This window comes from Procambarus clarkii, chromosome 14, assembly GCF_040958095.1.
Source record: "Procambarus clarkii isolate CNS0578487 chromosome 14, FALCON_Pclarkii_2.0, whole genome shotgun sequence".
NCBI classification, from domain to species: domain Eukaryota; kingdom Metazoa; phylum Arthropoda; class Malacostraca; order Decapoda; family Cambaridae; genus Procambarus; species Procambarus clarkii.
The window spans coordinates 6,086,702-6,113,308 of NC_091163.1; the positions used below are offsets into that span (position 1 = coordinate 6,086,702).

The 26,607-nt window shown below is 36.8% G+C and overlaps 1 protein-coding gene and 1 long non-coding RNA gene across 4 annotated transcripts in view; both read left to right on the plus strand.

Moving 5' to 3' along the window:
- Positions 1 to 26,607, plus strand: part of LOC123772349 (nicotinate phosphoribosyltransferase) — a 63,976-nt gene that overhangs the window by 21,674 nt on the left and 15,695 nt on the right. For 2 of the 3 annotated variants that reach the window (XM_045765445.2, XM_069324275.1), the window contains exons 2-12: positions 963 to 1,133; positions 1,820 to 1,946; positions 3,620 to 3,703; positions 5,677 to 5,804; positions 8,174 to 8,292; positions 9,480 to 9,679; positions 11,132 to 11,272; positions 12,311 to 12,435; positions 20,226 to 20,369; positions 22,228 to 22,364; positions 22,864 to 22,992. In XM_045765445.2, coding sequence (XP_045621401.1) covers positions 963 to 1,133; positions 1,820 to 1,946; positions 3,620 to 3,703; positions 5,677 to 5,804; positions 8,174 to 8,292; positions 9,480 to 9,679; positions 11,132 to 11,272; positions 12,311 to 12,435; positions 20,226 to 20,369; positions 22,228 to 22,364; positions 22,864 to 22,992 — 1,505 coding nt within the window. The remainder of the gene's footprint in view (positions 1 to 962; positions 1,134 to 1,819; positions 1,947 to 3,619; positions 3,704 to 5,676; positions 5,805 to 8,173; positions 8,293 to 9,479; positions 9,680 to 11,131; positions 11,273 to 12,310; positions 12,436 to 20,225; positions 20,370 to 22,227; positions 22,365 to 22,863; positions 22,993 to 26,607) is intronic. The other variant, XM_045765446.2, reaches the window with a different exon arrangement.
- On the plus strand, positions 12,442 to 17,680 carry LOC138364579 (uncharacterized). The gene is made up of 2 exons (XR_011228444.1): positions 12,442 to 15,679; positions 16,112 to 17,680. It is a non-coding gene; the product is annotated as an uncharacterized lncRNA (long non-coding RNA).

The following is a 26,607-nucleotide window of genomic DNA, read 5'->3' on the forward strand; positions in this document are numbered from 1 at the left end:
CCCTCATTGAGCTCCGCAGCTCCGGCCTCTCTCTGCTCTGCTCCAAGCTCAGTCTCAACGTCTACGACACTGCCAACATCCTACTGCTGTAATCAAGACTACTAAATAAATATTAAACACTGTGTATCTAATCTACCCAACAACGTAACATAATCGTATGTCACACTCAAAGTACTCTTCTTAGGTGTCTTTCTTTGCATCATTCTACAGTTTAAAGACCATTTATCCAACTGAGGGGGGATAAAATTTCAAGATGCAGCATTGTACAACTAATTGGACTCTTATATTTGATAACCAAAAAGTTCATGATGCCCCCTCCTCCCTTCCACCCAACCACCCAACCACTTGGGGTGGACGGTAGAGCGACAGTCTCACTTCATACAGGTCGGCATTCAATCCCCGTCTGTTCAAGTGGTTGGGCACCATTCCTTCCTCCCCCCGTCCCATCCCATCCCATCCCATATCCTTATCCCTTCCCAGTGCTATATAATCATGATGGCTTGGTGCTTTCCCTTCCTTGATAGTTCCCTTCCCCCCCTTCCTCCCTCCCTCCAGCATGTCATTACAGTATAGTACAGTGTTAATTTATTTAATTTATTTTTACATTTTTTTTTATTTTTAATTTTTATACACAGATGGCTGACGACTGGCTAAGAATTGTATCCATACCTTAAGCATTTGAATCTTAAATAAATATTTAGGAAAGACTTGCTCTTGCTGCATAGTTTGAGAAACTTTAAGAAGACCACGTTTTTTTTTTTATGGTTGAGGGAGGAATTGCTGTCCATCAGTAATAATTGACAGCACAGTGATATGAATATTATCACTGTATATGATAATATACATGTGATATGCGAACCCTCATCATGGGCCTTCTGGATTTGTTTACATTGATATGATTTTTTTTTGAATATTGAATGCAAATTGAGGTCAGTTTTCTCATACGTCTTCTGTCATTTCAGACATGTACCAGATAAATATGGCCTATGCCTATTGGAAATCAGGCAAGCATGATGATACAGCTGTATTTGACCTCTTCTTTCGTAAGAACCCCTTCCATGGGGAGTTCACCATCTTTGCAGGACTCGAAGAATGTCTTAAATTCTTAGAGAACTTCACATACTCGGAATCAGGTTTGTATATACTGTACTGTGTACTGTACTGTGTGTACACAGTACTGTACTGTACTACAGAGCAAAATATTATGCTGCTTTAATAATAACTTGACTTTAATATTATATTGTATATGTTGGTATATTTATATATACCTGTATTAGTTTGTTATTGTGGATAAAGTTAGTCGCTCTGTTTCTTGTATACTGTGTGTGAGTTATTGTTAAATGCTTTTAGTTTTCTTAAATTTGTACTATTTCCTTATGATGCTACTATATTATCTTCTTAGGCCCCAAGCATCACACCCTGAATGATAAAATAAATGATAAAATAATTGATCAAAAAAGTACTCTCATGGATGTGAACTCACAAGCTCTCACAAAACATTGAAAAGACTAACTATATTTTATTTTGAAACAAGTCAGCTGAATAAATCTACCTTAAAGCAAACCACATTGAGTAAGAAAAAGGGTAGGTTCTTAGACCTGTACATTTACAGCAAACTTCAACAATATCCAACATGCTGCCTTTACAGTAGTTATATATTGAGTACAAATTGCCTTCAATCTGTTTTGTCTGGTATGACATAGTGCCTCATTATGCATTAAAAATAACAAAGTGCACAGTCATTAAAGATAATTCAAAATTTACTCTTGTATTTTATACTGGTTAAGTTTCAAAAGGACCTGTGGTTTGTATGTGGCAGATATTCAGTACCTGAGGGAGACAATGCCTGAGACGGTAGAGCCGGAGTTCTTCGACTATTTGGCCAGTGTGACTACCAAAGATGTGAAAGTGTATGCCATTGATGAAGGCAAAGTTGTATTTCCAAGGTAATTAGTCTTTCTTTTTGTTGGGTTTATATGGTCAGGAATGACCATATAAACATATACTGTACAGTATGTATGACCATTTATATTTGTTGTTGTGGTCAGGAATGGATATTCCTGACTACACATGAGTTAACACCTGATAAGTTATGAGGAGGAGGAGCATGCTTTGTTCATTTTAGAGAGAATGACGGAAATATGTGAGGTAGTATGAATATGTTACTCCAAGAATATGTTGAAATATACGATGGGTAACACAAGTTATACACTTATAAGTGCATATGCTTCGGTGTGTAGTGTGTGTTAATTAAAGGATAAAAGACCGAGATAGAGGTGCTAACAAATCAAATGACATTTGTAGGCAGATAATGTGATGTTTTTGCAGAGTGTGAGGAGACATTGTAGAAGATACTATGTTTGATAGCGTGTGCAAGAGCAGATTATAGCCAGATTGTGGTGTTTGAGAAAAAAGGAATACAGGTATTGCTTATCATGGATTGTGTAGATCATTATAAATTACACTGTAGTAGGATGATAATTTAATTGAAGATAAAAATTAGGAGTTTTTTTTTTCACAGGTGTAAGGTTTGAAATACTGTACTTGAAAATAGTGTTAAATAAAAATGGGTGTATGGGGGGTGGGATACCTGTACTCATGCTATACAGGCAGGCTTATATAAGGATCCATTACTCTTGCTAGCACTGTTACATGACATGCTCATTTGTAAAAGGTCTAATGAAAATTGTTTAATGATTTGATTGAGAATATTAATTTGCAGTATTTTTTGCTTTTATTTGTACTGTACTGTAGTTGTTTCAGAGTTTTGTTGTGGAAGAGTGCCAGGGTGTTGTAGGGGTTGTTTTGTGTCTTGCTATTTAGCATGGATGATGGAATTAATGAATTGTTGTTTTGTAATATAAATATTTTAATAATAATTATACTGACCTTTCATTATATACTAGAAGGGTTACCTGGCAATGCCCTTCCACCCCCCTCCCACTTTCCTTCCCATCTCCTCCCACCCTTCCTCTTTCCCCCCTCCCCTCTATCCTATTTTAACAACAGTTTTGCATGTAGCGAACAGCTGGAAAATTGTTGAAAACCTCTGGAAAACCAAACCCCCCCATTTTATACTCCCTAGGAGTCACTGGGAGTTGCAATAAGAGCCAGTCCTATTAAAGGGGGGCAATGAGGCTGACCCTGACCTGCCTATGATTATCACCTATCACCAATGTGTCAACCAGAAAAGTTGGCTAAGGCTACTTCAAGCATCTGCCCTCCAACTTTGAACACAGACAGACAGATAAGCAGACATTTTCTTTTATAGATTCAGATTGTTCACCTTTTTGCTGTCGTGTATCTCTAGGCAGGTGCCACCCCCCTCACCCCCCCCCTCACCCCCCCCTCACCCCCCCCCCAACCCCTTGGAAGTGGGAATTGGGGTAATTAGTTGTGATGATTCGTATTTCTGTGTTTTTCTAAAGTTCATTAGTTTTGAAAATAATTTTGCTTCCTGGTATGGTACAAGTTTAAAGTCAGGTCATTTTTAAAATTTACATTAACCAAGGATTTTCTTATTTGTTTAAGAATTAACACGTAATTTTTTTGTTTAAACAATACAAATTAAGATGCTACTTTTTTTTTTTTTTTTTTTTTTTTTTTTTTTATTAACCAGAGTTCCATTGCTGGTGTTAGATGGTCCTTTGATTGTCATTCAACTCTTGGAGACGACACTACTCACCCTCGTGAATTATGCCAGGTAAGCTGAATAATTCTGTTGCTGGGTGTACTGTACTCCAAGACTGCCTTTTTTTTTCAATGTATAAAGTGACAAAAAAATATTATGAAGTCGGGTAAATCAAATTAAGTATACACTTCCGGTACTGTAATCATATCTTGTGTATCCTTGATGGAATGGAATACCGTAGTATATATTTTAAATTAACCTATTATGGAGCATCAAAGTTTTCAACATTTTCTTCACTACGTTGAAGGATTTTAGGACTTTCTTGTCACTAAAGATAGGTAATATATTTACATAAAGAGCTCGGTAATTCAGATTTCGGTTACCCATATCTTTGAGTTATTTGAATTAATTCATTTGCAGATTTCTGGTGCAATTTTACTATTTTAACCCAAATAGTAATTAGGATTTAAATGTTACATTGAACATGAAACGCGAATAAATTTGAGTTCAAGTTCTTGCCTTCTGAATTCGTATAGAAATATGGGTTACACTGTACAATACTGTACTTCAATTTCTTGCAAACAAGAAACCCGAATAAATTCAAATTTCTTCACTTTTAATGTTCCTGCAAAAAAAAAAAAGTCTGACAACTTGAATGTCTGGATAAGTTGAATAGGAGTGGGTCTCTTATGATTTGGATAACTGAGCATAGATAATTTATAATGCATTGTAAATATAAAAATACTGTATAGAACACTTAAGCTCTCTTATCCAGACCGTGTGGGAATGACCCCTCGCTGGTTAAGCCTGACATCCAGATAAGCAGATTTTTTACCAGGGAAGCTAAAAAAATAACCATATTCGTAATGTTTTGGTACAACCACCAACATAATATGAATTTCCATATACCCTATATATCAAAAATATAATTTAAAACCAACTTCAGCTCGTCTTGTTGTAGTTCGTCGTCTTGTTTGATACTGTACATTTTGAAATGTGTAATTTTTTTAACATTTACTTAACCTAGCCTATGGGTTATCTGGATTTCTGTCTGGTTGTGGCTAAGTTTTGCCAGAAAAATGTTCGGGGGGGGGGGGGGGCAATTTTGGCTGGTAACCCAAATATTCAGTTTAGTGGGCTTCAGATAGTCGAGGTAGATAATCCAGCTGGAAAAAATCGGGACAAATGGGGGGACATTTGACAAGTTGCTGGCTTCCTGTCCCCATTGAGTCCACTAGTGTGTTAGTTGCCCCTCATGTTAAATTAGGTAAATGTAAATTATTTGCTAGTATGTACTGTAATAACATGATTAGGGTCCCGGTAGTTTTAGGGGTTGGTTTAATTTTAGTTATTATACCCTGCAGTACAGTTGGTTTCGTTTTAAACTCAAAATTGATAATTCCGAATTTGAATCCCTAGCAGGACAGAAATGGTTGGGCTTGTTTCCTTTCACCTAATGCACATGTTCATCTAGCAGTAAATAGGTATTCAGGAGTTAGTCAGCTTGTTGTAGGGTTGCATACTGAGGAAGGGTCAGTAATTCGACCTTGGGGAGACCTAGATATAAGCCCAACATGTATCTTCTTCTTGAGGTTATCTTGAGATGATTTCGGGGCTTTAGTGTCCCCGCGGCCCGGTCCTCGACCAGGCCTCCACCCCCAGGAAGCAGCCCGTGACAGATGACTAACACCCAGGTACCTATTTTACTGCTAGGTAACAGGGGCATAGGGTGAAAGAAACTCTGCCCAATGTTTCTCGCCGGCGCCTGGGATCAAACCCAGGACCACAGGATCACAAGTCCAGTGTTCTGTCCGCTCGGCCGACCGGCTCCCCACTGAATGTACTGAATATACAGTGTATATACTGTGTATATACTGTGTATATACTGTGTATACACTAGTAGCCGGTCCCCCTGACGCAATGATTTATTATTAAATTATTGTGAGTTAATAATGACTGACTGCAGAGTTCCTTTTTTTGAATCATTTATTAGCAGTTGACATTTTCATGATGATGAATAATGTGTTCAAATTTTGCTTTTACAGCTTGGTGGCCACAAATGCTGCACGATACAGAATGGCTGCTGGTCGCAAGATCAAGCTGTTGGAGTTTGGTCTGAGGAGAGCTCAAGGACCAGATGGAGGCCTCACTGCATCAAAATATGCCTATGTCGGTCAGTTCCTCTGTCACTGCATGTATCTCTCTCTTATATATATTCTCAAAATTATATTTATGAAATTGCCTCATTATTTTGTTATATACTTGATCATAAATAATAATAATAATAATGCATGACAAACACAAAGGAAATAATTTGGTATTTTCTAAAGAAAAATCTTGAATTTTTGCAGTACAGGTAGTCAGCTTATTCTTGATGTTTTCCTTACATTCTTATTTACTAATGTCTGTTCTTAATATTAATGCTACTCTCATTCCCGTGTTGCTGGGCTGGCTCCTGGGTAGCTTCCCATGCTTCGACTCTGGTGCCATGGAGACATTCAGATTGCTACAGGGCCTCTGAACTTGCACGGGCCTACTGAACACCAGAACCAGAATCTGTTGTGCTCATAGATATGAAGGGAACACGAGGATCTGAAATAGATCCAGAACGAAGTAAAACCACCCAAAAAGTACAGGCAAAATGAAGAAACTACATACCTTAATTAGAGAGAAAAGATTAAAAAGAAAAGATTAAAAATGAGGCATGGGGGAAGGTATGTTACAGGTGGGGTCGTTATGTATTTTAATGTTGTCTAGGGGAATGAGGACAGACAGCTGGTGCACCGTGTCAGGTCAAAAATGGCGTCCATCCCCCCTGTGTTATTGCCCCTTAATACTCTATTCTTAAACATTTCCAATCCAACCCCTTAATTACTCCATTAACCACATTCCCCACGCATGTCTTTTGATTGAGTCCACTTTTCCTTCACACAGCTTGGCTATTCCAATACACATTATTCACAAACGATCTCCAGCTGAAGAGTACTACTTTACTGGCGGGGTGATAATAGTCACTTGCGGCCTCCCAGTTGCAGATAGCTGCAGATTTCTTTCAAGAAAACATTCTCTAATCAATTCCTTCGTGTTAATGAATAATTCATAATAGAAACTAATCTCCACAGGAGGTAAAGTTCGTAACATGGTAGTTTGCCACAAGTACACACACATTATACATTACACCAGCATCTATACATTACACACACACTATACATTACACCAGCATCCATGCCACCAGGTGGCAGCTCAGGTCACCTCAAGTCCTGCCTGCCTGCTACCTTCACTCTCATTCCTAGGACCTCCTGCATAACTACATCACCTCTGGCAACCCAGTCTCTTTGCTGCTACCCGTTTGCCAATCATGGTAGTTTCCATGATTAGTGGGTACCTTGTTGGTTGACCCTGTTTCCTGTTTCTGTGGTCCCTTGTTTCGTATTTCTCGGGTTGTCAATGGTACTGACAACTAGCTAGCTAGCCTGCAGCTTACCTTCGGGCCCATGATATTCGTAAATATGCTGTTTGGGCTGCTGTTTCCTCTTTGTCATGGTTTGATAATAAGGCTTGGAGGTTTTAGATGTCGAACAAGGTTTTGGCAGCCTGGTATTTGGTCAGTGTGCCTGGTCCCAGTCAGTCTTGTGTGGCACTGGGCTGGGTTTTCCAGGCCCAAGTTTCTGCTTTGAACTACAGTAGTTGTATGATTTGACTATACCACATTCTCAGGACAATGGGAACAATGGGCCGTGAATCTGTGACGTCACAGGGAAGTAGGCACAAAAGTGGCACCCCCACACTATCAATGGGCAAATTAGGCCCATCTCCCACCCCTCCACCACCTTGGGCCACGAGGCCTGTCGGACACTTGCCTGATAAGATACCCGAACCATTTTATGTGAACCTTGTGTTTCCTGAACTTGAGAATCCAAACCAACCCCAATAGGGAAACTGGCATTTTTGAATAGATGGTGTTCACAAACCACGTCGTGGCTGTCTGTATTATAGATAATAAATATATTTCTTTTTGCAAAGCTGGTTTCCTCTTTCACATGCCATTGGAAAAATGCACTGGGCAGCTATGGAACGGCCAACTCAAAAATGATATGTTAAGTGTAATGGAAATCCCCTTTTCTGAGCGACTAAAATAATCCTCGTATACTGATCCTTTATTGCTCCTTTCCAGCGGGAATTGGATGTGTCTTGGTGGTGGCACATGTTTTATGAGACAGGCAGGATGGACCTCCGAGTCCTGAACTACTACCTGGTGGCTAGTGATTGGCAGACTACCACTTGTGTTGTTTATAGTCTTTTTCCTCTTTAATCATGATGCATAGTTTGCTTCATTTGTACATTCTGGAAAGTTTTACTTTTTTGGATTGATCACAGATTTTATTACTCCCCCATTGCCTCTCAGTATACAAGATTCTGATCCTATTGCTCAAGTAGCCTTGTGCAAGCCCAGAAGCCCAGAAAATACCCATAACTCTGGTGTATATTTTTTTAAGTTCATCAGTATACAGAAATGGTTATTATTAATTGTATATTTTTCAGGTGGCTTTGATGGGACAAGCAATGTTTTGGCAGGCAAACTTTATAATATTCCTGTCAAGGGGACACACGCACATTCTTACGTCTCGTCGTATTCTTGTCTTGAAGATCTCCATTCAGAGGTATTGCTGGACTTTATATTTCACTGCTAAATACAAAGAAGCCTCTAATTAATAAAAACCACATAATGAGACCATGATGCAATCTGACTTTCGTTCTAATCGACCAACTGTGTATAATTTTGTTCTATTTAAAATGTCTCCAGAGTTAAAGACCCTTGGATGCTCCCCAAACAAGGTCTTGTGTGATCTACCCTCAACTTCCGTCATCTGTTGAGCTCTTGAGACTTACCCATTATATGTTGAATAAATTATTGGTGACTAAATAAAAACCAAGTTATGTCTAAAGCATGCTATGTAAACACGCTTTATAAAAGGGTCGATAATAATAATTTGTAATTTTTTGTTTTTGTTTAGAAATGTTATATATAAAATTATTGAGGTTATAGGTCAGTGGTCTTTGTTCTGTACATACGATGCTTTACAGTGCATTAGTTTGCAGACTTTGGTGTGTAAGTTCTAATCAAAATGAGTGATGTAATGGATGTGCTGAATTGAGGTTCGCCATTACACGTGATCAAGAATCAAGATTAGTTGTTTGCTGAGAAGACCATATTTTTGGCATGCTTCAGATTACAGTATTAACAATAAGAATAAGATAAATTTGATTTATACAATGGCTAATACATAAGTAATATAGTGGATACATGGGGCCAGATTTACGAAGCAGTTACGCAAGTACTTATGAACGTGTACATCTTTCCTCAATCTTTGACGGCTTTGGTTACATTTATTAAACAGTTTACAAGCCTGAAAACTTGCCAATTAACTGTTGTAATTGTAATAAATAGCCTCCTGGTGCTTCGGAGCTCATTAACTGTTTAATAATTGTAAACAAAGCTGCCAAAGATTTAGAAAAGATGTTCAGGTTCGTAAGTGCTTGCGTAACTGCTTCGTAAATCTGGCCCCTGGTGGTGCGTAAAGTAATTATTTATTATACATAGCCACTAGTTGCACATAGTGTTTTGAGTACAGTATAACTTAAACAAATATTTATTTAGTCTTGTTATTTTTCGGTAATGCCTATTACTATACAAGCAATAAGCTTAAATATAAGAATTATTTAAGATATTAGGTAGATAAAAAATTGTATATATACTGTATTGGGAATATGTATTTGATATGGATCGATTTCTTTATTACTTATGACCATACCTTTGCAAAAATAGTTTTCCTGTATGAGATATCAGTTTCAGACACTAAAACACAAGGAGACTGGAGCAGTGATGAACCTGAAGGATGTATCACTGGCTTGGAGAAGTCTTCTGGCCGACAAATTAAATATTCTCCAATCGGAAGCCTCGGATGGAGAGCTGGCAGCCTTTATATCATTTGCTATTGCATTTCCATCTGGATTTATTGCACTCATTGACACATACGATGTGCTCAAGTAAGTTGTGTGCAATTTGATATGCTTGGAGACAATGTTTTGTAGAATTTACGAAGGCAGTATCTTTCTGAAGGAGCCTTTAGGGGGCTCCTTAAAACAGAGAAGATTTCCCATAGGAATCCTGTGTAGCTTACTGGGGTCCAGAACCAGAACTGGGCCCCCTCAGAGAGGCATAGGGAGCAGGAAATTGTTAATGATCATCCTCGCCAAAAAACATCTAGGAAGTAAGCAAAGTAAGCCAGACGACTACAAGGTTTGCAGAAAATGAATCGCTGAAACTGCCAAACAACTCTGTAAATGATTCATTCAGACCTAAATGATCTGTTTGAAACTAGTTTTCCCCCATCCTGTCCCAAATCCTTATCCTAATCCCTTCCATGTGTTATATAGTTGTAATGGTTTAGCACTTTCTCCTGCTAATTTACATACTTTACGTTGTTTTATGTACTTTCTGTATGTTTTCTTGGGGTGTGGGTGATAGTCACAATGTCCTGCCTCCTGTACCTCTGCAAAGGAGCCAGGCTCTAACTCTGGTCTCTGGTAGGCCATACAGGACTCCTGTTGCTGATGTGACTCAGAAGAGTAAATCATCTTGGATTCAGGCAGTCACGGAGGCTCTACAAGGAAGAGGTATTTCATTACATTAAATGCTGGTTTTTGTCTTTATCTGCTTTGTATGTGCTTTTATACTGTATTCTATGTTTAGTCAGAGTAAATTTTGAGCATTTAAGATTAAAAAACTGCTAGTATATTTTGCTTCTTTCAGGAGTTTCATTATCATTTAAGTTTTATATGTTTTTATAAATTGCAAACCACAATAAAGGTGGAAATAACATTTCATTCACTTGCACCATCGGAGCCTAAAACTCACAACCACCATAGCGGAAGGCAGGAGCTCTACCAACCTCATTATTAATATCCACAATAAGAGAAGGTCCCAGACACACACCACTGGTTTCCAACCTGGACTTTCAACCTTTCCTTGAGTCTGGAGGTATTAGGTGATGCACCTAATGGATCCACCTATTGACTGGATCACCTAATACCTTATTGGGCAAGCCAGAGGCTTAGGGCTCGTGCAGGAATATCCCTGAAAAAAAACCCCAATACCTCCAGACTTGAGTGATACCTCAGGAGAGGCTAAAAGTCCCAGTTGGATACGAGTGATTGTCTCTGAAACTCTCTTATTATGGATATTCGTAGTGACGTCGGTAGAGCTCGTGCCCTCTCCTACGGTGGTCGTGAGTTAAAAGCTCCCAAGATGTAAGAGGATGAAGTTATGTTTTTTAAAACACAACTTTATGTAATAACTGTTTTCATGTAAAATTTCCTTAAGAGGTTAAGAGGACTGATTTATGCTTATTTAAAACCTGAGAATCACCTAAGATTTTTAAGAAAGGTCTTTGATAACATGTACAGTACTGTATTTCCTAATAATGATTACATTTACAGGAGTGGAATTCTCAACTTCTCTGCTGTAGCTCTAGGGCTCAATGACTTGGGTTATAGAGCCCTTGGTATAAGAATTGACTCGGGAGATCTTGCATATCTCAGTTGTGTGGCCAGATCAACATTTGCAACTATTGCAAAGTCGTAAGTGTTATTATGAACATAGGCTTTTGTGTTGTAACACCATAAAGAGAGTGAACTTTAATAGTAGAAAACCTTTCACCGGTAACACTTTTATTGAGCCTAGACAGGCTGAGCGACATAAACAATTAAAGTTTACCCTCCTCTTAGCATTTACATTGTTGCCAGTACCCTTGTTTTCTTCATTACCAAATTTACACTTGTTGATAACTGGACCCATATTTAATAAGCGAGTCAACATTTTTTCTGTAAATCATTTCCAGTTAGATACAGAAGAAATTAAAAGTATGAAGTGGATATTTAAGCAAATTTGTCATTAAGCAATTGTTGTCTTCAGATACAATGATAAATAACTGATGACTTCCAGTCAAAGGGGATGAAATGAAGAAAGTTTGATAATGTGTGTAGTATTGCTAGGAGATATAAAAGTAGTGTGAAAGATAGAGAAAGTCTTTTTGAAAGGGCACATTGGGAGGGGGGGTCAGATTATACACTATTGTGTACAATTAGAATAAACTGGAGGTGGATCTTCTCCGATCAGAGAGTAGAGCGAGTGTCTAAATGTAAGGAAATTGGAGACAAATGGGAAAAAGTGGAAATTTGAAAAATATTAAGATTTGAGTGAAAGATTAGATAGTGTAAGGGTAAATGACTTCGAGAATGTGAATGCAAAATTTGTATACATTAAGGTTGGGACATTCAAAACAAATAGGTGGTGGGTATGACTGACTATCAGCAGGTGGCGGTGGGTATGATGTGAGGAGGAAAAGGTTTCATATATACTGGAGATATATTGATTAATCAATGTTTCTTTGTCTTATAATAAGTGTAAGAAAGTACTGTACTGGTACTTCCATTGTGCATATGTTGTATTGTCTAATACTTGGAGATAACTAAGATTTAATCAATATTAATTGTGTTTAGTAAATGTTTGTGTACTAATCTGTTTATTAATTGGTGACTGGTACATCTGTCTGGCTTGTGGCAGTGTTATGAAATTTTGTTTAGATGGCTACATCTATGCAATTAATTTATTTCCAGATTTGAACTGGATTGGTTTGAACATTTATCAATTGTGGCCAGTAATGACATTAATGAAGAAACAATCATCAGTTTGAATGAACAAGGGCACAAGATAGACTGCTTTGGCATTGGCACACATTTGGGTATGTATTTAAAATGTCTCATTTTTATATATTTACTGATAAGCTTAACTGCAATGCTCTGCATAGTAAGACTTACAAATGAATAATATAGATACTGTGTGGTTTATATTCACATGGCCAAAGTTGGAATATGCAGTGGTTGTATGGTGCCCATATAAATGCCCAGGTACACTTCAACAAACTGGAAAAGATGTAAACACATGCAACTAAATGGCTTCCAAAACTGAAAGACAAACCCTATGAGGAGAGCATTAATATGCCAAAGCTAAAAGATAGAAGAAAGTGGCAATATGATTACTATGTACAAAAAAATAATGGGAGTCAACAAAATTTGCAAAGAAGAACTCTTAATATCTGGTACTTCAAGAACAAGGGTTCATAGATATAAGCTAACTAAACAAAGCTGCCAAAAAAACATTAGAAAATTCACTTTCACAGAGTGGTAGACTAACAAGTTAAGTGAGGTGGTGATGGAGGCCAAAACCATCAGTAGTTTCATAGTGTGATATAACAGAGTGCTGGAAAGACGGGACACTATGAGCAGAGCTCTCATCCGGTAACTACATGTGGGTAATTACACAAACACTGATCATCATCACATGCAAATTAGTTACATGAATTGACAAGGAGAAATTTTCTGAACTTGCAACTTCAAGAACAAGAAGCAATAGATTCAAGCAAAGGAAACAAAAAGGCTAAAAATGGATGCAAAAACGTCAGTAATTTCAAAGCGTCATATGACAAAAATATATAAAAGGGACACCACAGGCATAGTTCTCATCCAGTCACTGCACTTACATTATATTTTGGGTAATTTCACACATCACAATATGTGAACATGTTTGCTGATAATGCGAAGTTACTAATGAGAAAAAAAGGACCGATATCTGCCATGCCCTTCAAGATGACCTGAGCAAAATTAATGAATGGAGCAACACATGATGTATGGAATTCAAAGGGAATAAATGCCACGTTATGAAATGTGGAATAGTGGAAAAAAAAACTAAAATTTTGTGAAATGATATTAATAAACTTTGACAGAGATAGATATAAGGTGGTTCTAGATAGTAAACTATCACCCAAGGACCACATTGAGGAGATTGTGAGAGGAGCTCCATGCTGTGCTTGCAAACTTCAAAATCACTTTTAAATGCATGGATGGAGAAATATAGTACATACTAAAATTGTTCATAACACAAGAGGGATAATGGGATCAAGTACAAATGAGATGAGGTATTATGAGACAGACCACCTTAATAAGAGGTCAGGTGAGGGTCACCTTAAGGTCTTTCATTATTAATTTACACTTATTGATAATTTTAAAATTATTAACAGTAGATTTAAATAGAACATGAAATGGTATTGTACCACTAATATTTACATTTTAAGATTCGTAAACTGTTTAACATGTATAGATTTTAATAGTTATGATGTTGGTCTGTCAGTTTTCTATGTATAGCAGTGAAAGCTAGTCCCTGTACTGGAATGGCAACCTGATTGAAACTGTTGACAAAATTGTTTTCAAATCTGTTAAAGGGGTAGAAATTAATGGTGTATATTATATACTGTGCTGTAATTAGGTATTCTGAGTAAGGTTACCTTATGGTTTTATGTTTATATTTTAATTTTATTTTCGGTTGAAGTTATCATTCTACATATAGAGCTCATTATATTGAATTGAATCTTAACACGTATGTGATCTACTGAGCTACTTTCTATTATAGAGTACTGCAGCTCTATGGCACTATTTCTTGGTTTTGAGCAGTGCCTTGATTTTTCATTAGGAACAGAGGTTCCTAACAATAATGGGAAGTGTAGGCCCCAGGAAGTAATTTGTGTACATTTTATTATAAAACTTAATATAGTATGTCAGATTCATACTAATGTTTTATTGCTTGTTCATGTTTTTCTTACTATGTAATATGTATTACCATGTTCTTGTCCATCACACCACCACCTACCATATGCCCGTGCCCTGCACCCACACTGCTAGTAATAGTTTTGTGGTATATGTTTGGTATAAGAACTGATGAGATATATGCATAAGTTACATATATAAAAAGTATTGAATTACTGTACACGTATAGCTGTGTGTGTGTGTGTGTGTAGCTGAACGGTCTTCCTCCAACACTCGACTTTCTCAGTTCCGCATCCCACCAGGGCCAGAATTCATTGAGAATTTACACATCCACTTATGAAACCTGCACATACATTTTCCAACAATCATGGTGGCATTGTTTACACACTTATTGAACAGTTTGAGTTTAGAAACTTCACAACCTAAAGTTATTATGGCCATAAACACCCTTGTAGTACTTTGGAGCTCATAAAGTGTCTAATAAATGTAAAAAAGTCACCATGATTAAGAAAGGTGTACAGGGTTCTTAATTTGATGCATAAATGCTTAATGAAATTGGATCTTGACTTCTCCCCTTACACTGGCCCCTTGACTTCACCCCTTACACTGGCCCCTTGACTTCATCCCTTACACTGGCTCTCATCTGCTTCCTCACCAGATGTCAACCCATATATAAAGACCACCCCAAATACCATTCTTGGCCACCTTCAGTCACGGTCTTCTTCTCACCAAGTGCCTTTCCCCTGCCATTACCATCTCTGCCTTTCCCTGCTATAACCATCATTGTTACTTCGCTAACACCATCATTCTTTTCCTGCCAGCTCCATCACTCCCTTCCTCTACCAGTCTTTCCCCTTGCCCTAAACTCTCCTTCAGCCTTACCCCTCCCCAACCTTGAACAGTCACCCCTCAGCTGTATCTACACCTCATTCAACCACAAGGTTTCCCCATCATCACCCACTGTCATTTATACTTTCAAAGAGGTAATGCAGTAGGTAATGTTTTCCCTACAATTAATTCACCTGTCTCTCTATTTAACATGACCTTGCTCACTGTGCCTAGGTGTACAAATACTTTATGCCAGTAAGAACTTTGTGGATTTGACCAGGCTTGTGTAGTGAAATGTTCTCTGTAAACAGTCTATACTCAATACAGTCTCTCTCTCATTTCAACATCCAATTATGGATGTTCATCAGGAATGTGTGACAAGGTTTTTGCCAGTTCTTTCAGGAATAAAAAAAAAATGGCATTGTCATATCCAGTGACAATAAACAAGATGCACTTGACATGTTGAAAAAGTGGATAAACACTGCACCGACAAGAATAGAATGAAATAGTGGATGGAAAAGAAAGTCGTACAGATGGTCAGCTTCCCGGCATTGTCAGGTATGTTCATTTCCTTAATCTTTGATCTAGTCCTTGTAATTTACGTTCCTTCTCAAGGGAAATTGTAGAATGCCTTTTGACACTCGCAAAGCAGTTTCTTTCATACATCATGAACCTTATTTGTGTGTCTTTATCTATCTTTGTTTTTATGCTGTCTTTTTTTTTTTTTTTTTTTTTTTTTTTTTTTTTTTTTTTGCATTCTGTATCTGTTGCCATCTATTCCCTTTCTAATAATCTAATAATTGCTTTATTTTGCTTTCCTAATCTTATACTGTATGTCAAAATAGATCCTGTAGTTAAAAGCAGCTTTGTAAGAGATACTCACATCATAGACTCATAGACTATTTCCCTTCTTCCCAGAATTATATAAGTGGAATAATTTGATACTTTTGGAAGTTGTAATTCTCTAATTATTCTGTTTCTGGTTTTCAGGCCAGGAAGTTGATGGCACCTCGGGTAATGCCAGGCACATTGTTCTAACAAAGAGCGTACTGTGCTGCTGTTGCTGCTGCATCCAGCCTTCATGCACAAGACATGGTGCATGCTAGATATAAAAAGGTGAAAGATATTATAGGCATGGAGTACGTTGAAATTCCAGACAATTTGTACAACAAGTTTTGTAAATTGTGCCCACTTTTGTAAAAAACCAAAACCAAAAAAACAGCTGAAGACGTGCTGCTGCTATTTTTGAATTAAGTATAAAATCCGAGTTTGTTCTCAGAATATAGGTAGACCTAATAAACATGACATTATCAAGGCAAGGTGCTCCAATACATATCGTGTAGTGGTTCACTTTTTCCAACTACCTGCACCACATTTGATTTTTCTTTGAAACAAAGAATATTAGTGAAGTTGCTCTTATAATGTAGGAATGGTTCTAGTGTATTTAGGAACCTATATGATTTAAATGGGAATAGGTAGAAAGATGGCAGACATGATTGTGAGGTGTTTGTCCACTAGGACAAACATTGCATCTAGGATTCGTCCATTATGCCAGAACTAGTTGCAGGTGAAGAACTGGTCATGCCCAAAATGCTGTGTGTGTGTAAATAGTAGGCGGATTAATACTATTGCGTTTGTGTGGTATTACCTTGAACATGGGGCCATATTACCATTATGCTGTTAATGCATTGGTTTAGTAACCAATATAAATTCATTTTTATTATTAACTTTGAACTGCAAATCGTGTGAGTGTGTGCGCTAGTGTAGTTCAGTGCCTGTTACCTTCGTTTATTATTCTACAACTACTCAGTAAAATTGACTAAAGTAATGGTAGAATACCCCATAACAATGTAACTTGCCACATACACTACCTCGCTACTTTCTTGAATGTGGGTCAGTTTTATACCATTTAAATCAATATACTGTATTATTTAATAAAAAAAAATTTGCCTTTAAACTAAACATGATAATTTAGTAATTTACTAAGCAGCTTAATATTAATTACAACTTTGTTTCTTGTTTGCTAGCTTCAGTATATAAAGTATAATATAATATATAAATATTTTTCAACTAGGCATTTATTATTGAATTTATAACATGTATCTTCATTCTTGTATTGTGTGTAAGTGTAAAATACGTGCGAGCTAATGTTTGTAATTAATTATATTTATCTAATATCTATTAGCTTTGTATCATAAATAATTTTAAATAATTCTACCAACTTATACAGTAGACATTCTATATAAAATATACTGTATTATACATGTAATTAACTTAATGCACAATTAATTTGCAACTTAGTTATTAAATTAATGTACATCATTAATTTTATCCTTTCCACAAATTAAAAATTATTTTTGTCAACAGTTTGAACTGGGTCACCATTCCCAGGGGTACAGACTTCGCATTTACTGCTGAATATGTGCAACCAATGATCCAGGCTCGACTATTACTAAACATTTTAGTGTTGCTTTTAAAAATCTTCATAAAGTTATTATGAAATAGGCATTTAATGTAGATTGTAACACCTTGAAGTATGATTATAAACATTATAAGATACTTTGATTTATCTTGTTTTGCTTAAATGATTAAAAAATTCTAGGTAAGAGTTTAAAAGGATTAGGCTAATGAAAATATCTTCAGATAACTTTATCTGTCCTGCCAATAAGGTAACCTCTCTCATAATGCCTGTGTTTTTGTACCTGTTTCCATCTTCCATCTAAAGCATCTCGACTCTCAATTTGGTTACAGTTGGCAATGCCTGTCATGTTCAGGTTGAAACATTCCTTGATAGGGAAGTGTGCATGTACTGAAGTGTATTTCAACGTAGGCCCAGTTTCTGAATTTGCAGCATTCACTGTTCGTGCATATGTACACCTCGCTCTTACACACACATGGGTACACATCTGCCAGTGCACAATTGGGTTCATTCTCAAAAGTGCACAAATGTGCCTAAAGAAAAAAAATGTGTTGATTACTACAAATTCCCTCTGATACAGTACTTAATGTTTCAGTAATCATAATGGTAAACAAAAAAGTGTATATCACTGGAAATGCCAAAAGTTAACTAAATATTAAAGTACTGTACCATGTATTAACCTGCTCTCACTTAATACATTGCAATTTAACAAATTCATTTACCTTCAAGCTGTACCCAATATCTTTCAAGCAGTCTCCTGTTTTGTTGCAATTATGTTTTCTTATCTTTTTTTTAAATTTTGTGGTTGATCTGATTCCCTGCTCTTGGACACTTCATAGAATGAGCCAGATTCTGGTGTTGGCTTCCTGTGAGTGATGGGTGGGTGCTCAGAGGCCCGATGTGTTGGACTTCAAGCTTGGTGGTACTATAGATAAACTAGGGGAACTACTGGGGGGGGGGGTTCCCCCCAGAAAAGGGAGTTACATTACATTCAATTCTTGCTCTTTTCTACCAACTTATAATTCTTAATTATTAAGGTTCATCATCAATGCAGCCTTCTTTCCTCTCGTCAAAAGTCACTAAACATTATGAGAGTGCAGTTAAAGACTACTGGCACATCCTGCTAACATGCCCCATAAAATCATAGCCAAGTGCCAATGGTTCCTAAGAAATGAGCAACTGAATATCGGGGTACAGTAGTGGTGTATGTGTCAAGACGCTGGGGTGCCAGTTTCTGGACCCTGAGGTGCTGGCAACCAGATCCTGGGGGTCCTGGCTTCTGGAGCCCGGGGTGCCGGCTGTGGGGTGCCAAACACCTGGGAGTCAGGTATGTTATTACAGGAGTGTTGCCTAATATTAAAAAAGACGTGTATACTACAGACTATGCTTCTGGAATTGGTTTAAGCAGAAGAAAGTGTTTTGTATTTGATGTTGAGCAGAAAATGAGATTGTAGCAAGTATGGTACTTATATTTACACAATAACACTACTGATCATGGCATTAGAAAGTTCATGAAGTACTGTAATACATTATGAAAAGCTGGTTGCTTAGCATTACATTACAAAAAAGTTTGTTTGATGTCTGGCCTCGATTGATCCTTTATCAACCTCCTATCTCACCCTGATTGTTAGGTCATAAACTAAGTCTGTTTGGATTTCTCTTATTTATTATTATATATCAACCCATCCTCCTGTTTAGATAGTCATTTTTGTAACTGTGTGGACCAACGTATATACATAAATGTAGTGGACAGTTAGATAGTAGAATTTGGTACGATTCACTTTATAATCCAAAAGAAATAAAGCTAAAAACCAAACTTAAATATTCACTGGCCTAGTATAGTGCACACATGTACTATTTTAGGCCTCAGATAGCATGTCTTAGGCCTAGGAAAGTTAGGTTAGGTTAAGTTCAGTTTTCTTTACAACGTCAATACAAAAACTTCTAGTTTGTCCAAATTCAATAGTACCAATTTCTACTTTCCAATTGCCATTTACGTCAATGTATGTATGATGGTCCTCATTGTTACTTTGAGTACTACCTAAACAGGAGGATGAGCTGTATATATTTAAAATACTGTATGCTTCATTTATAAATATACACTACGTTGGACATATTAAGGTGGGTTACATTGTAGGTAAAGAAATTATTATATAAAGTGCATGTATAATGTGGAGAAACTATATAAACAGCAGCAGGTTGTCACGGGTGTCCCAGCAGTTCACTTCTAAATTCTAAATACAATATCAGATATATTATTTATCTGTCCTCTGAGGCACTTATACTTGTCAAGGATGCCAGGGCTCACTGAAATGATTAAAGCTGAATCTACTATACATTTTAGAACACTAGCTAGAATCAGAGTATGATTTGTTGTGTGTTTGAGTCACATTGTTAATCTCTACACAGTGGTGATGTACTAGAATACAACCAGAGGAGCTGGTGCACTTGTTAGCCCTTTCTGTATACTTGAGAACAATTTTTTCTTTCACATTGCGATACACGTTCTGAACACACTTGTTCACAGTATTTTGCGGCAAATGGTTATAATAAAGGCCAGAATTATGAACAGAGTTTTGTGCAAATCTAAGGATAATAAATAATAAAGTGTATAAATACAATAATATGCAAAATGTCATTTTAATGTGTGTATTGTCTTTGTATACTTAATAATTATTCTTCCAGTAACCTGCCAGCGACAACCTGCCTTGGGTTGTGTCTTCAAGTTAGTGGAGATCAATGGGGAAGCGAAGATAAAGCTCTCACAGGATGTTGAGAAGGTCACATGTCCGGGGAAGAAAGCTGTTTATAGATTATATGGTTCTGATGGTAAGAGCAACTTGCATCTGTTATTGTCCTTGTTTTTGTGACCACAACCTTCTGGAGTTTGTCATTATTTTTATCCTTCACTATTTATTCTGTAGTTTACAACTTTAACATCAAATTCTGTTTGTTACTGGTGTCAAAATGTCTTCATTGACTGATCTCTAGTATCTGTTGCCAACACGTTTGTGTGTGTTTAATCATTCAGCTACTTCTTTACAGGTTATAATGGTCCCATGGACTATGATGCACAGTCAGGGCATAGTCAGTATGTATTGCACACCAGTGCAGGAGGAATCTTTTCAAATGTCCCTTCCTGATCATACTGGTGCAAGGGCTGGGATGGATCCACTGGAGGCAGGCACTATACGTAAACTGGCAAACTAAATAAACTCCCTTATTTTAGCAGGGAAATGCACTATACAGCCTGTACATACAGTTCTGACAGTATTTGTTATACAGTAATTGATAATAAGTGTTTGTTTAAAATATTTGATATTTTTCTTTTTGTTATTAATGCATTGTTTTAATGTACATGTAATTGCATCACATAAACAAAGATTTCTACCTGTTGTTCAGTAACTCGATGGCAAAGTCTTGTGATTAGGATTTCTGACCGAATCTAGTGTTGGCCGAATCTACAACTCGGGCTCGATTTTGGTAGAATTACCCAGAGCTTTGAGTTACAGTATTAGGTCTAACTCAGAGAGTACCTACTGGTTACCAAAATTACTGTTCCACATGCTGTGGTTTAATTATGGTGGCTTTGTGAATTATAAGAATAATTCTAGAATGGGGAGGAACTAGTGTCAGTTTGCAGGCAATAAGTGATGTTGGGAAGTTGGGTGTAATGTCAGACACCACATACTGTAATTGTTAGATTTACTTTCATTGGTTTTTATTGGTAAGTTTTGTATTTATCTGCTTACTGGATTTTATTTCTAATTCATGTGAATATGTCCATGAGTTAACCATATGTGGCTAACACATTGTCAGACTAACAGTTTCCCCCATCGTCTGTTTTGTTGAAATAAGGAAGACCAAGGGGATAAATTATTCTTCATTATACCATATATTTGCAAGTGCAATACACTGGAAGTATTATTCATACATTTTAACATTAAAATGTCTTTAGCCCTTGAACAGTTTTGTGCTTTTAAAAAGGAGCTCACAATAAGGTGCTGTACTATGAAATAACTGAAAAATTTATGGACTCTGTAGGAAATTGAACCCTTGCTCACTGGATAAAAGTTCATCATGCTATACATTACATCAGATCCCACAAAAGATGCAAAAATCATTCCCCACATCTCTGACCTACACATGCTTTTAAAGCTGCACCAGCCCAAAGCACAGTTTTTACATGCCTCACACAGAGACGTGTGGCTTGGAGAAACATTACTTACAGCCCTATCAACAGCAAGCTCAAATCCTATCCACGTAGTTTAATGCTGTGCAGAACTCGTACATTTTTATTTATTTCATGATGTGGGCTGTTTTTAGTGAAGAATTAAAAGGTCATGTTGTTCTGGGAGATAAGTATCCATTGGAAATCGGTTCAATTCCATGCAGAAATCGTGAACTCTTGTACAGTATGTCGGCAAGTTGTGCTATGTGTAATTTTTGTACCTTGACCTTGGAAAGGTCGAGCAAAAAATGAGGTGTTCCATCCACTCACACTGTTCCTTGACTTGCATACAGTGAAAAATAGCAAATATAATTTAAAAAAATAAGCTTTTATCATTATTCACAGCACACACTAAGATCACTTTCTCATTCCATTCATGTTTTACTCTTAATTGCCTAATAAACACGAAGAAAAATCAGCATTCTCAGTTAATGGTTTGTATTATGCAATTTGCAGGTCATGCACTGATAGACCTGATGCATCGGACCTCGGAATCGGCTCCGAAATGTGGCAGCAGAGTTCTTTGTCGACACCCATTCCAGGAGAGCAAACGAGCATATGTCAGTCCTGCTAAAGTGGAGTCTTTGTTCAAAGTGAGTATACATATTGTAGTCAAAGTACCTGAAACTTTGTTCAATTAAAACCTCTTGCATACAAACTTGAAAGAAGAACTTGTGCAATTTAACATGTACAATTACACACTTAGATAATGAGTATTGTTACTTTTATATTTATGCTACATTTTTATTTTTATTTTCATCATATGATATGCTGTAGAGTGGATCATGGATTGAATGAATTAATTGTAATACTTTTGGAGAATATATTGGAATACAATACTTATTTTGGGAGTATATTGGGATACTCATACTTTTGAAGCCCAAGTTTGAATCTCCAGTGATCTAAATGAATGAAATGTTATTAATCACGCTATTGTGGATTGCATTCCATGTTCATATAATTTACATTGAATATGAATGTAGGTATACAGCGTAGTATTCTAGCAGCCATTTGTCTACCCACTCCTGTAATCAAATGTAGCAGTATTGAGCACCAAATTTAGCCATACCAAGAATTGCATTTTAATTTCAGCTGTATTGGAAAGATGGTAAAATCCAACAAGACTTGCCAAATCTGGAGGAAATCAGGGACCGCGTGACGGAGTCACTGCAGACACTGAGGCAGGACCACAAGCGTAACCTCAACCCTACACCTTATAAGGTATGTTAATGAAGCAGTTCAGGAATTTGGTGGCATTGAAATCATGTAGAGTACAACAATTGGCTTGTAGATAGTTATCATATTTTTAGATGTTAATATAAACTGCTTCAAGTGTATGGTTTGATGGAAGGAAGGTTTCAGAATGTTAATCTGTACTGTACATACTTCCATTCACAAGACAATTGTGCTTAGTTTTCACTTTTGAGTATGATTGTAAGAAGACATAAAATATTTACATTTTGTGGGACCTACTTGAGTGGAGATAAAGATAACACGAGATAATATAAATGTTATAAGGAGAAGTGGTGTGTGTATTTCTGCTAGTTGCCAAATTACCATAGGGAATTATTTTGAATACTGTATTTTAAAGGCTTATCACATTCACTCAATCACTCATTACATTCACAGTAGAGTATGGCACAGTATATTAAAGAAATTTACACACCAGTACAGGATTTTGAATATAGTAACTTTAGTACAATAGTACTTAACATTCAAAACTGATGCAAGGAGTTATGCCTTGATTGATGCAGAACATGATGTTTTTCTTTTATTCAGTACATTATAGTAATTGTTAGAATAAATACACTGTCTTATTTACTAAATCATTACAATAATCATTAGAATTGCCACGTATTCATCGAGTCTCACATATTGATCAAAACTAGCACATGTTCATAAAAGTTGCCGTGTATCAAAACTATATTTTCATAAAAACATCTCTATTCAACAACACTGCAATTTAATATCAGCATATATTGTGATTTTAAATACTGTACTATATACATTCACTTCAATGTTATACATTCTACTTTGTATTGTATACATTCACTTTGAAATGTTCAGTATTACTCCAGATAAACTCATCATTCCTCCAGCATTTCTTTCTTTGCCAAAATGCCAGTGATAGTAATGTCGTGCACATCATTCTATATTTGACCACTAGTCTTTGAGAATGTTGCCCCCCCCCCCCATATTATATTCTCGATCCTCACTTGAAGGGAAATTAATACAATATCACTTACGATAATCCATCTCGTCTGTTTGTCTTATCCACGTTAATTTCATTCTTATTTGCTGTCTATGATATTTACCTGAATTTACCCAAGGGCCACTTATACTAGTGGCCTCAATGAAGACAGGAAGCTGGCAGCTTGTCAAAGGTCCCCCAATTTGCCTTTATTTAGTACGGTATTTACTCTGATATCTCCATTTATTTCTTACTTGTCAAACATATTACTCATATTTTAATAGCTTGGTAAAGTTGGTAGTATTGATTGATGGATGTATACATTGATTATCAATGTTTAAAATATCCAGTCATAGTTGTTTATGCGGTTATAGATATTACCACACTGCTTCTCTGCTTTAAGGGCTTTGTCTGTGGCAAGAGAAACCCAGTACATTCTGAATTGCTGTACCTGTATTTCTTATGTCATGAAAATTAACGTCCAGATAGGGTTTGGCTCAGTTGTGGTGTTCTCTCATTAATTTATCTTCTTCTTCTCTGTGTATGTTTTTCCATACATCTTTGGCCTTCTGTAGTCTTCTGTTACCTTACATTATATATCCTTCTCAGATATATCCGTTCTTCATAAATCCCTCAGATGTGCCTACTTGCATAATTCCTCATATCACAAATCCTCAGACGTACTCATTCATAAATCCCCTCAGATATACCTACTCACATACTTCCCTTGTATCACAAATTGTCAGGTGTAGCCACTCATAAACCCTGAGCTATATCTACTCGCATACTTTCCTTGTGTCATATGCCCTTTTCAAAATATTGTTGAAGAAAGCATGGTGTTAATAATGATGTAGAGAAGCCATCCTCAATGGGGGTGATATTGCCCCCCTAGAGCAAACCCTTGAAATAATTCTGAGTTGTATGTTAGATACGAACATTTCATTGACAACTGAAAGGAGACAATTTCAGTCTTTGCTTTTGATGCTGGTTAAATGAGAAAAATTCAACACAGAAATGACTCAAAAATACATATGATTAGAATTACCCTATTGATCACTATCTCTTGTTGAACCCCCCCCCCAGTTACCTTAGGGTACCACGAAGCTAAGGTTGAGAGACGCTAATGTATATGAACACCAAGCTGAAAGATTAGACTTCCCTGAAGAAGTGAGATTAAGCAAAAGTGGAAGTTGTGAGGAGAGATAGACGAGATGGGTGTTATTCTGGGGCCAGATTCACGAAAGCACTTGCGCAAGCACTTACGAACGTTTACATCTTTCCTCAATCTTTGACGGCTTTGGTTACATTTATTAAATAGTTTACAAGCATGAAAACTTCCCATTCAACTGTTGTTATTGTTATAAACATCCTCCTGGTGCTTCGGAGCTCATTAACTGTTTAATAATTGGAAACAAAGTCGCCAAAGATTGAGAAAAGATGTACAGGTTCGTAAGTGCTTTCGTGAATCTGGCCCCTGATCCTGGCAAGTTTCTCCAAGGCTGTAATGTAATATTTTAATATAACCAACAAAACCCATCCATACCCTTAATGCCATGGTACAACCTAGAGAGGATGAGCGTGTTACCCAGGAGCATCACACTTTTAGCCTTGGCCCACCTTCATCTTGTCGTCTTTCCTCTTTATAAGCACTAGTTGTGTATGTATCTGTTAGAATTAATAAAGAAGCCCCCCTCCCTTTGCAGAAAAAAATATTGTCTTCAGTATATTCTGCTGTTTACTTGGTGTTTCTCTATGTATGGTTATCTCTTCTATGTATGGTTAACTATCTCTATGTATCTCTTGGTGTTTCTGGGAGCCAGTCGGCCGAGCGGACAGCATGCTGGACTTGTGGGCCTGGGTTCGATCCCAGGCGCCAGCGAGAAACAATGGGCAGAGTTTCTTTTACCCTATGCCCCTGTTACCTAGCAGTAAAATAGGTACCTGGGTGTTAGTAGTCAGCTGTCACGGGCTGCTTCCTGGGGGGTGGAGGCCTTGGTCGAGGACCGGGCTGCAGGGACACTAAAAGCCCCGAAATCATCTCAAGATAACCTCAAGATAGATGTATTTCATATGTGCCAATTCACACCATATGCCTTTTCAAATACATTCACTCTCATGATTTCCTCATGTGATATATCCTTCTCAAATATACCCACTCACATATACTTAGCCCATTTAAATCCACCTATTTCTTACCTAATGTCCTATCCTTTTAAATACGATTAAATAAATGTATTTAATGCACAAATTCCACTTTTAAGACAAAACAGAGCAAACGAAGACTTGCACATTGCTTAAATTATAGTATTATTAATACTTTCAAACCAATATACAAACCCTACACTTGTTATTTGATGCAGTAGCCAATTTGATTCACATGTATCTTTACTCACTGATGTTCTGAATATAAATATTTTTATAAAACCAATCATTTAAATAGTAAAGTTGACAAATAATGGCACAGTATGATAGATATTATTCTCAGGAATATAGAGTAGTATGCGAGACATTATTTTGTAGAATGTTTTATAGTATGTGTCACAACTTTTGAAGGAAAACAGCATGTCTTTCTTTCTTCACTTTTACCCATTGGCAAAATAGCATGTCGTTTAATTTTCATTTTGAAGCATTGGTACTAAAAAAGT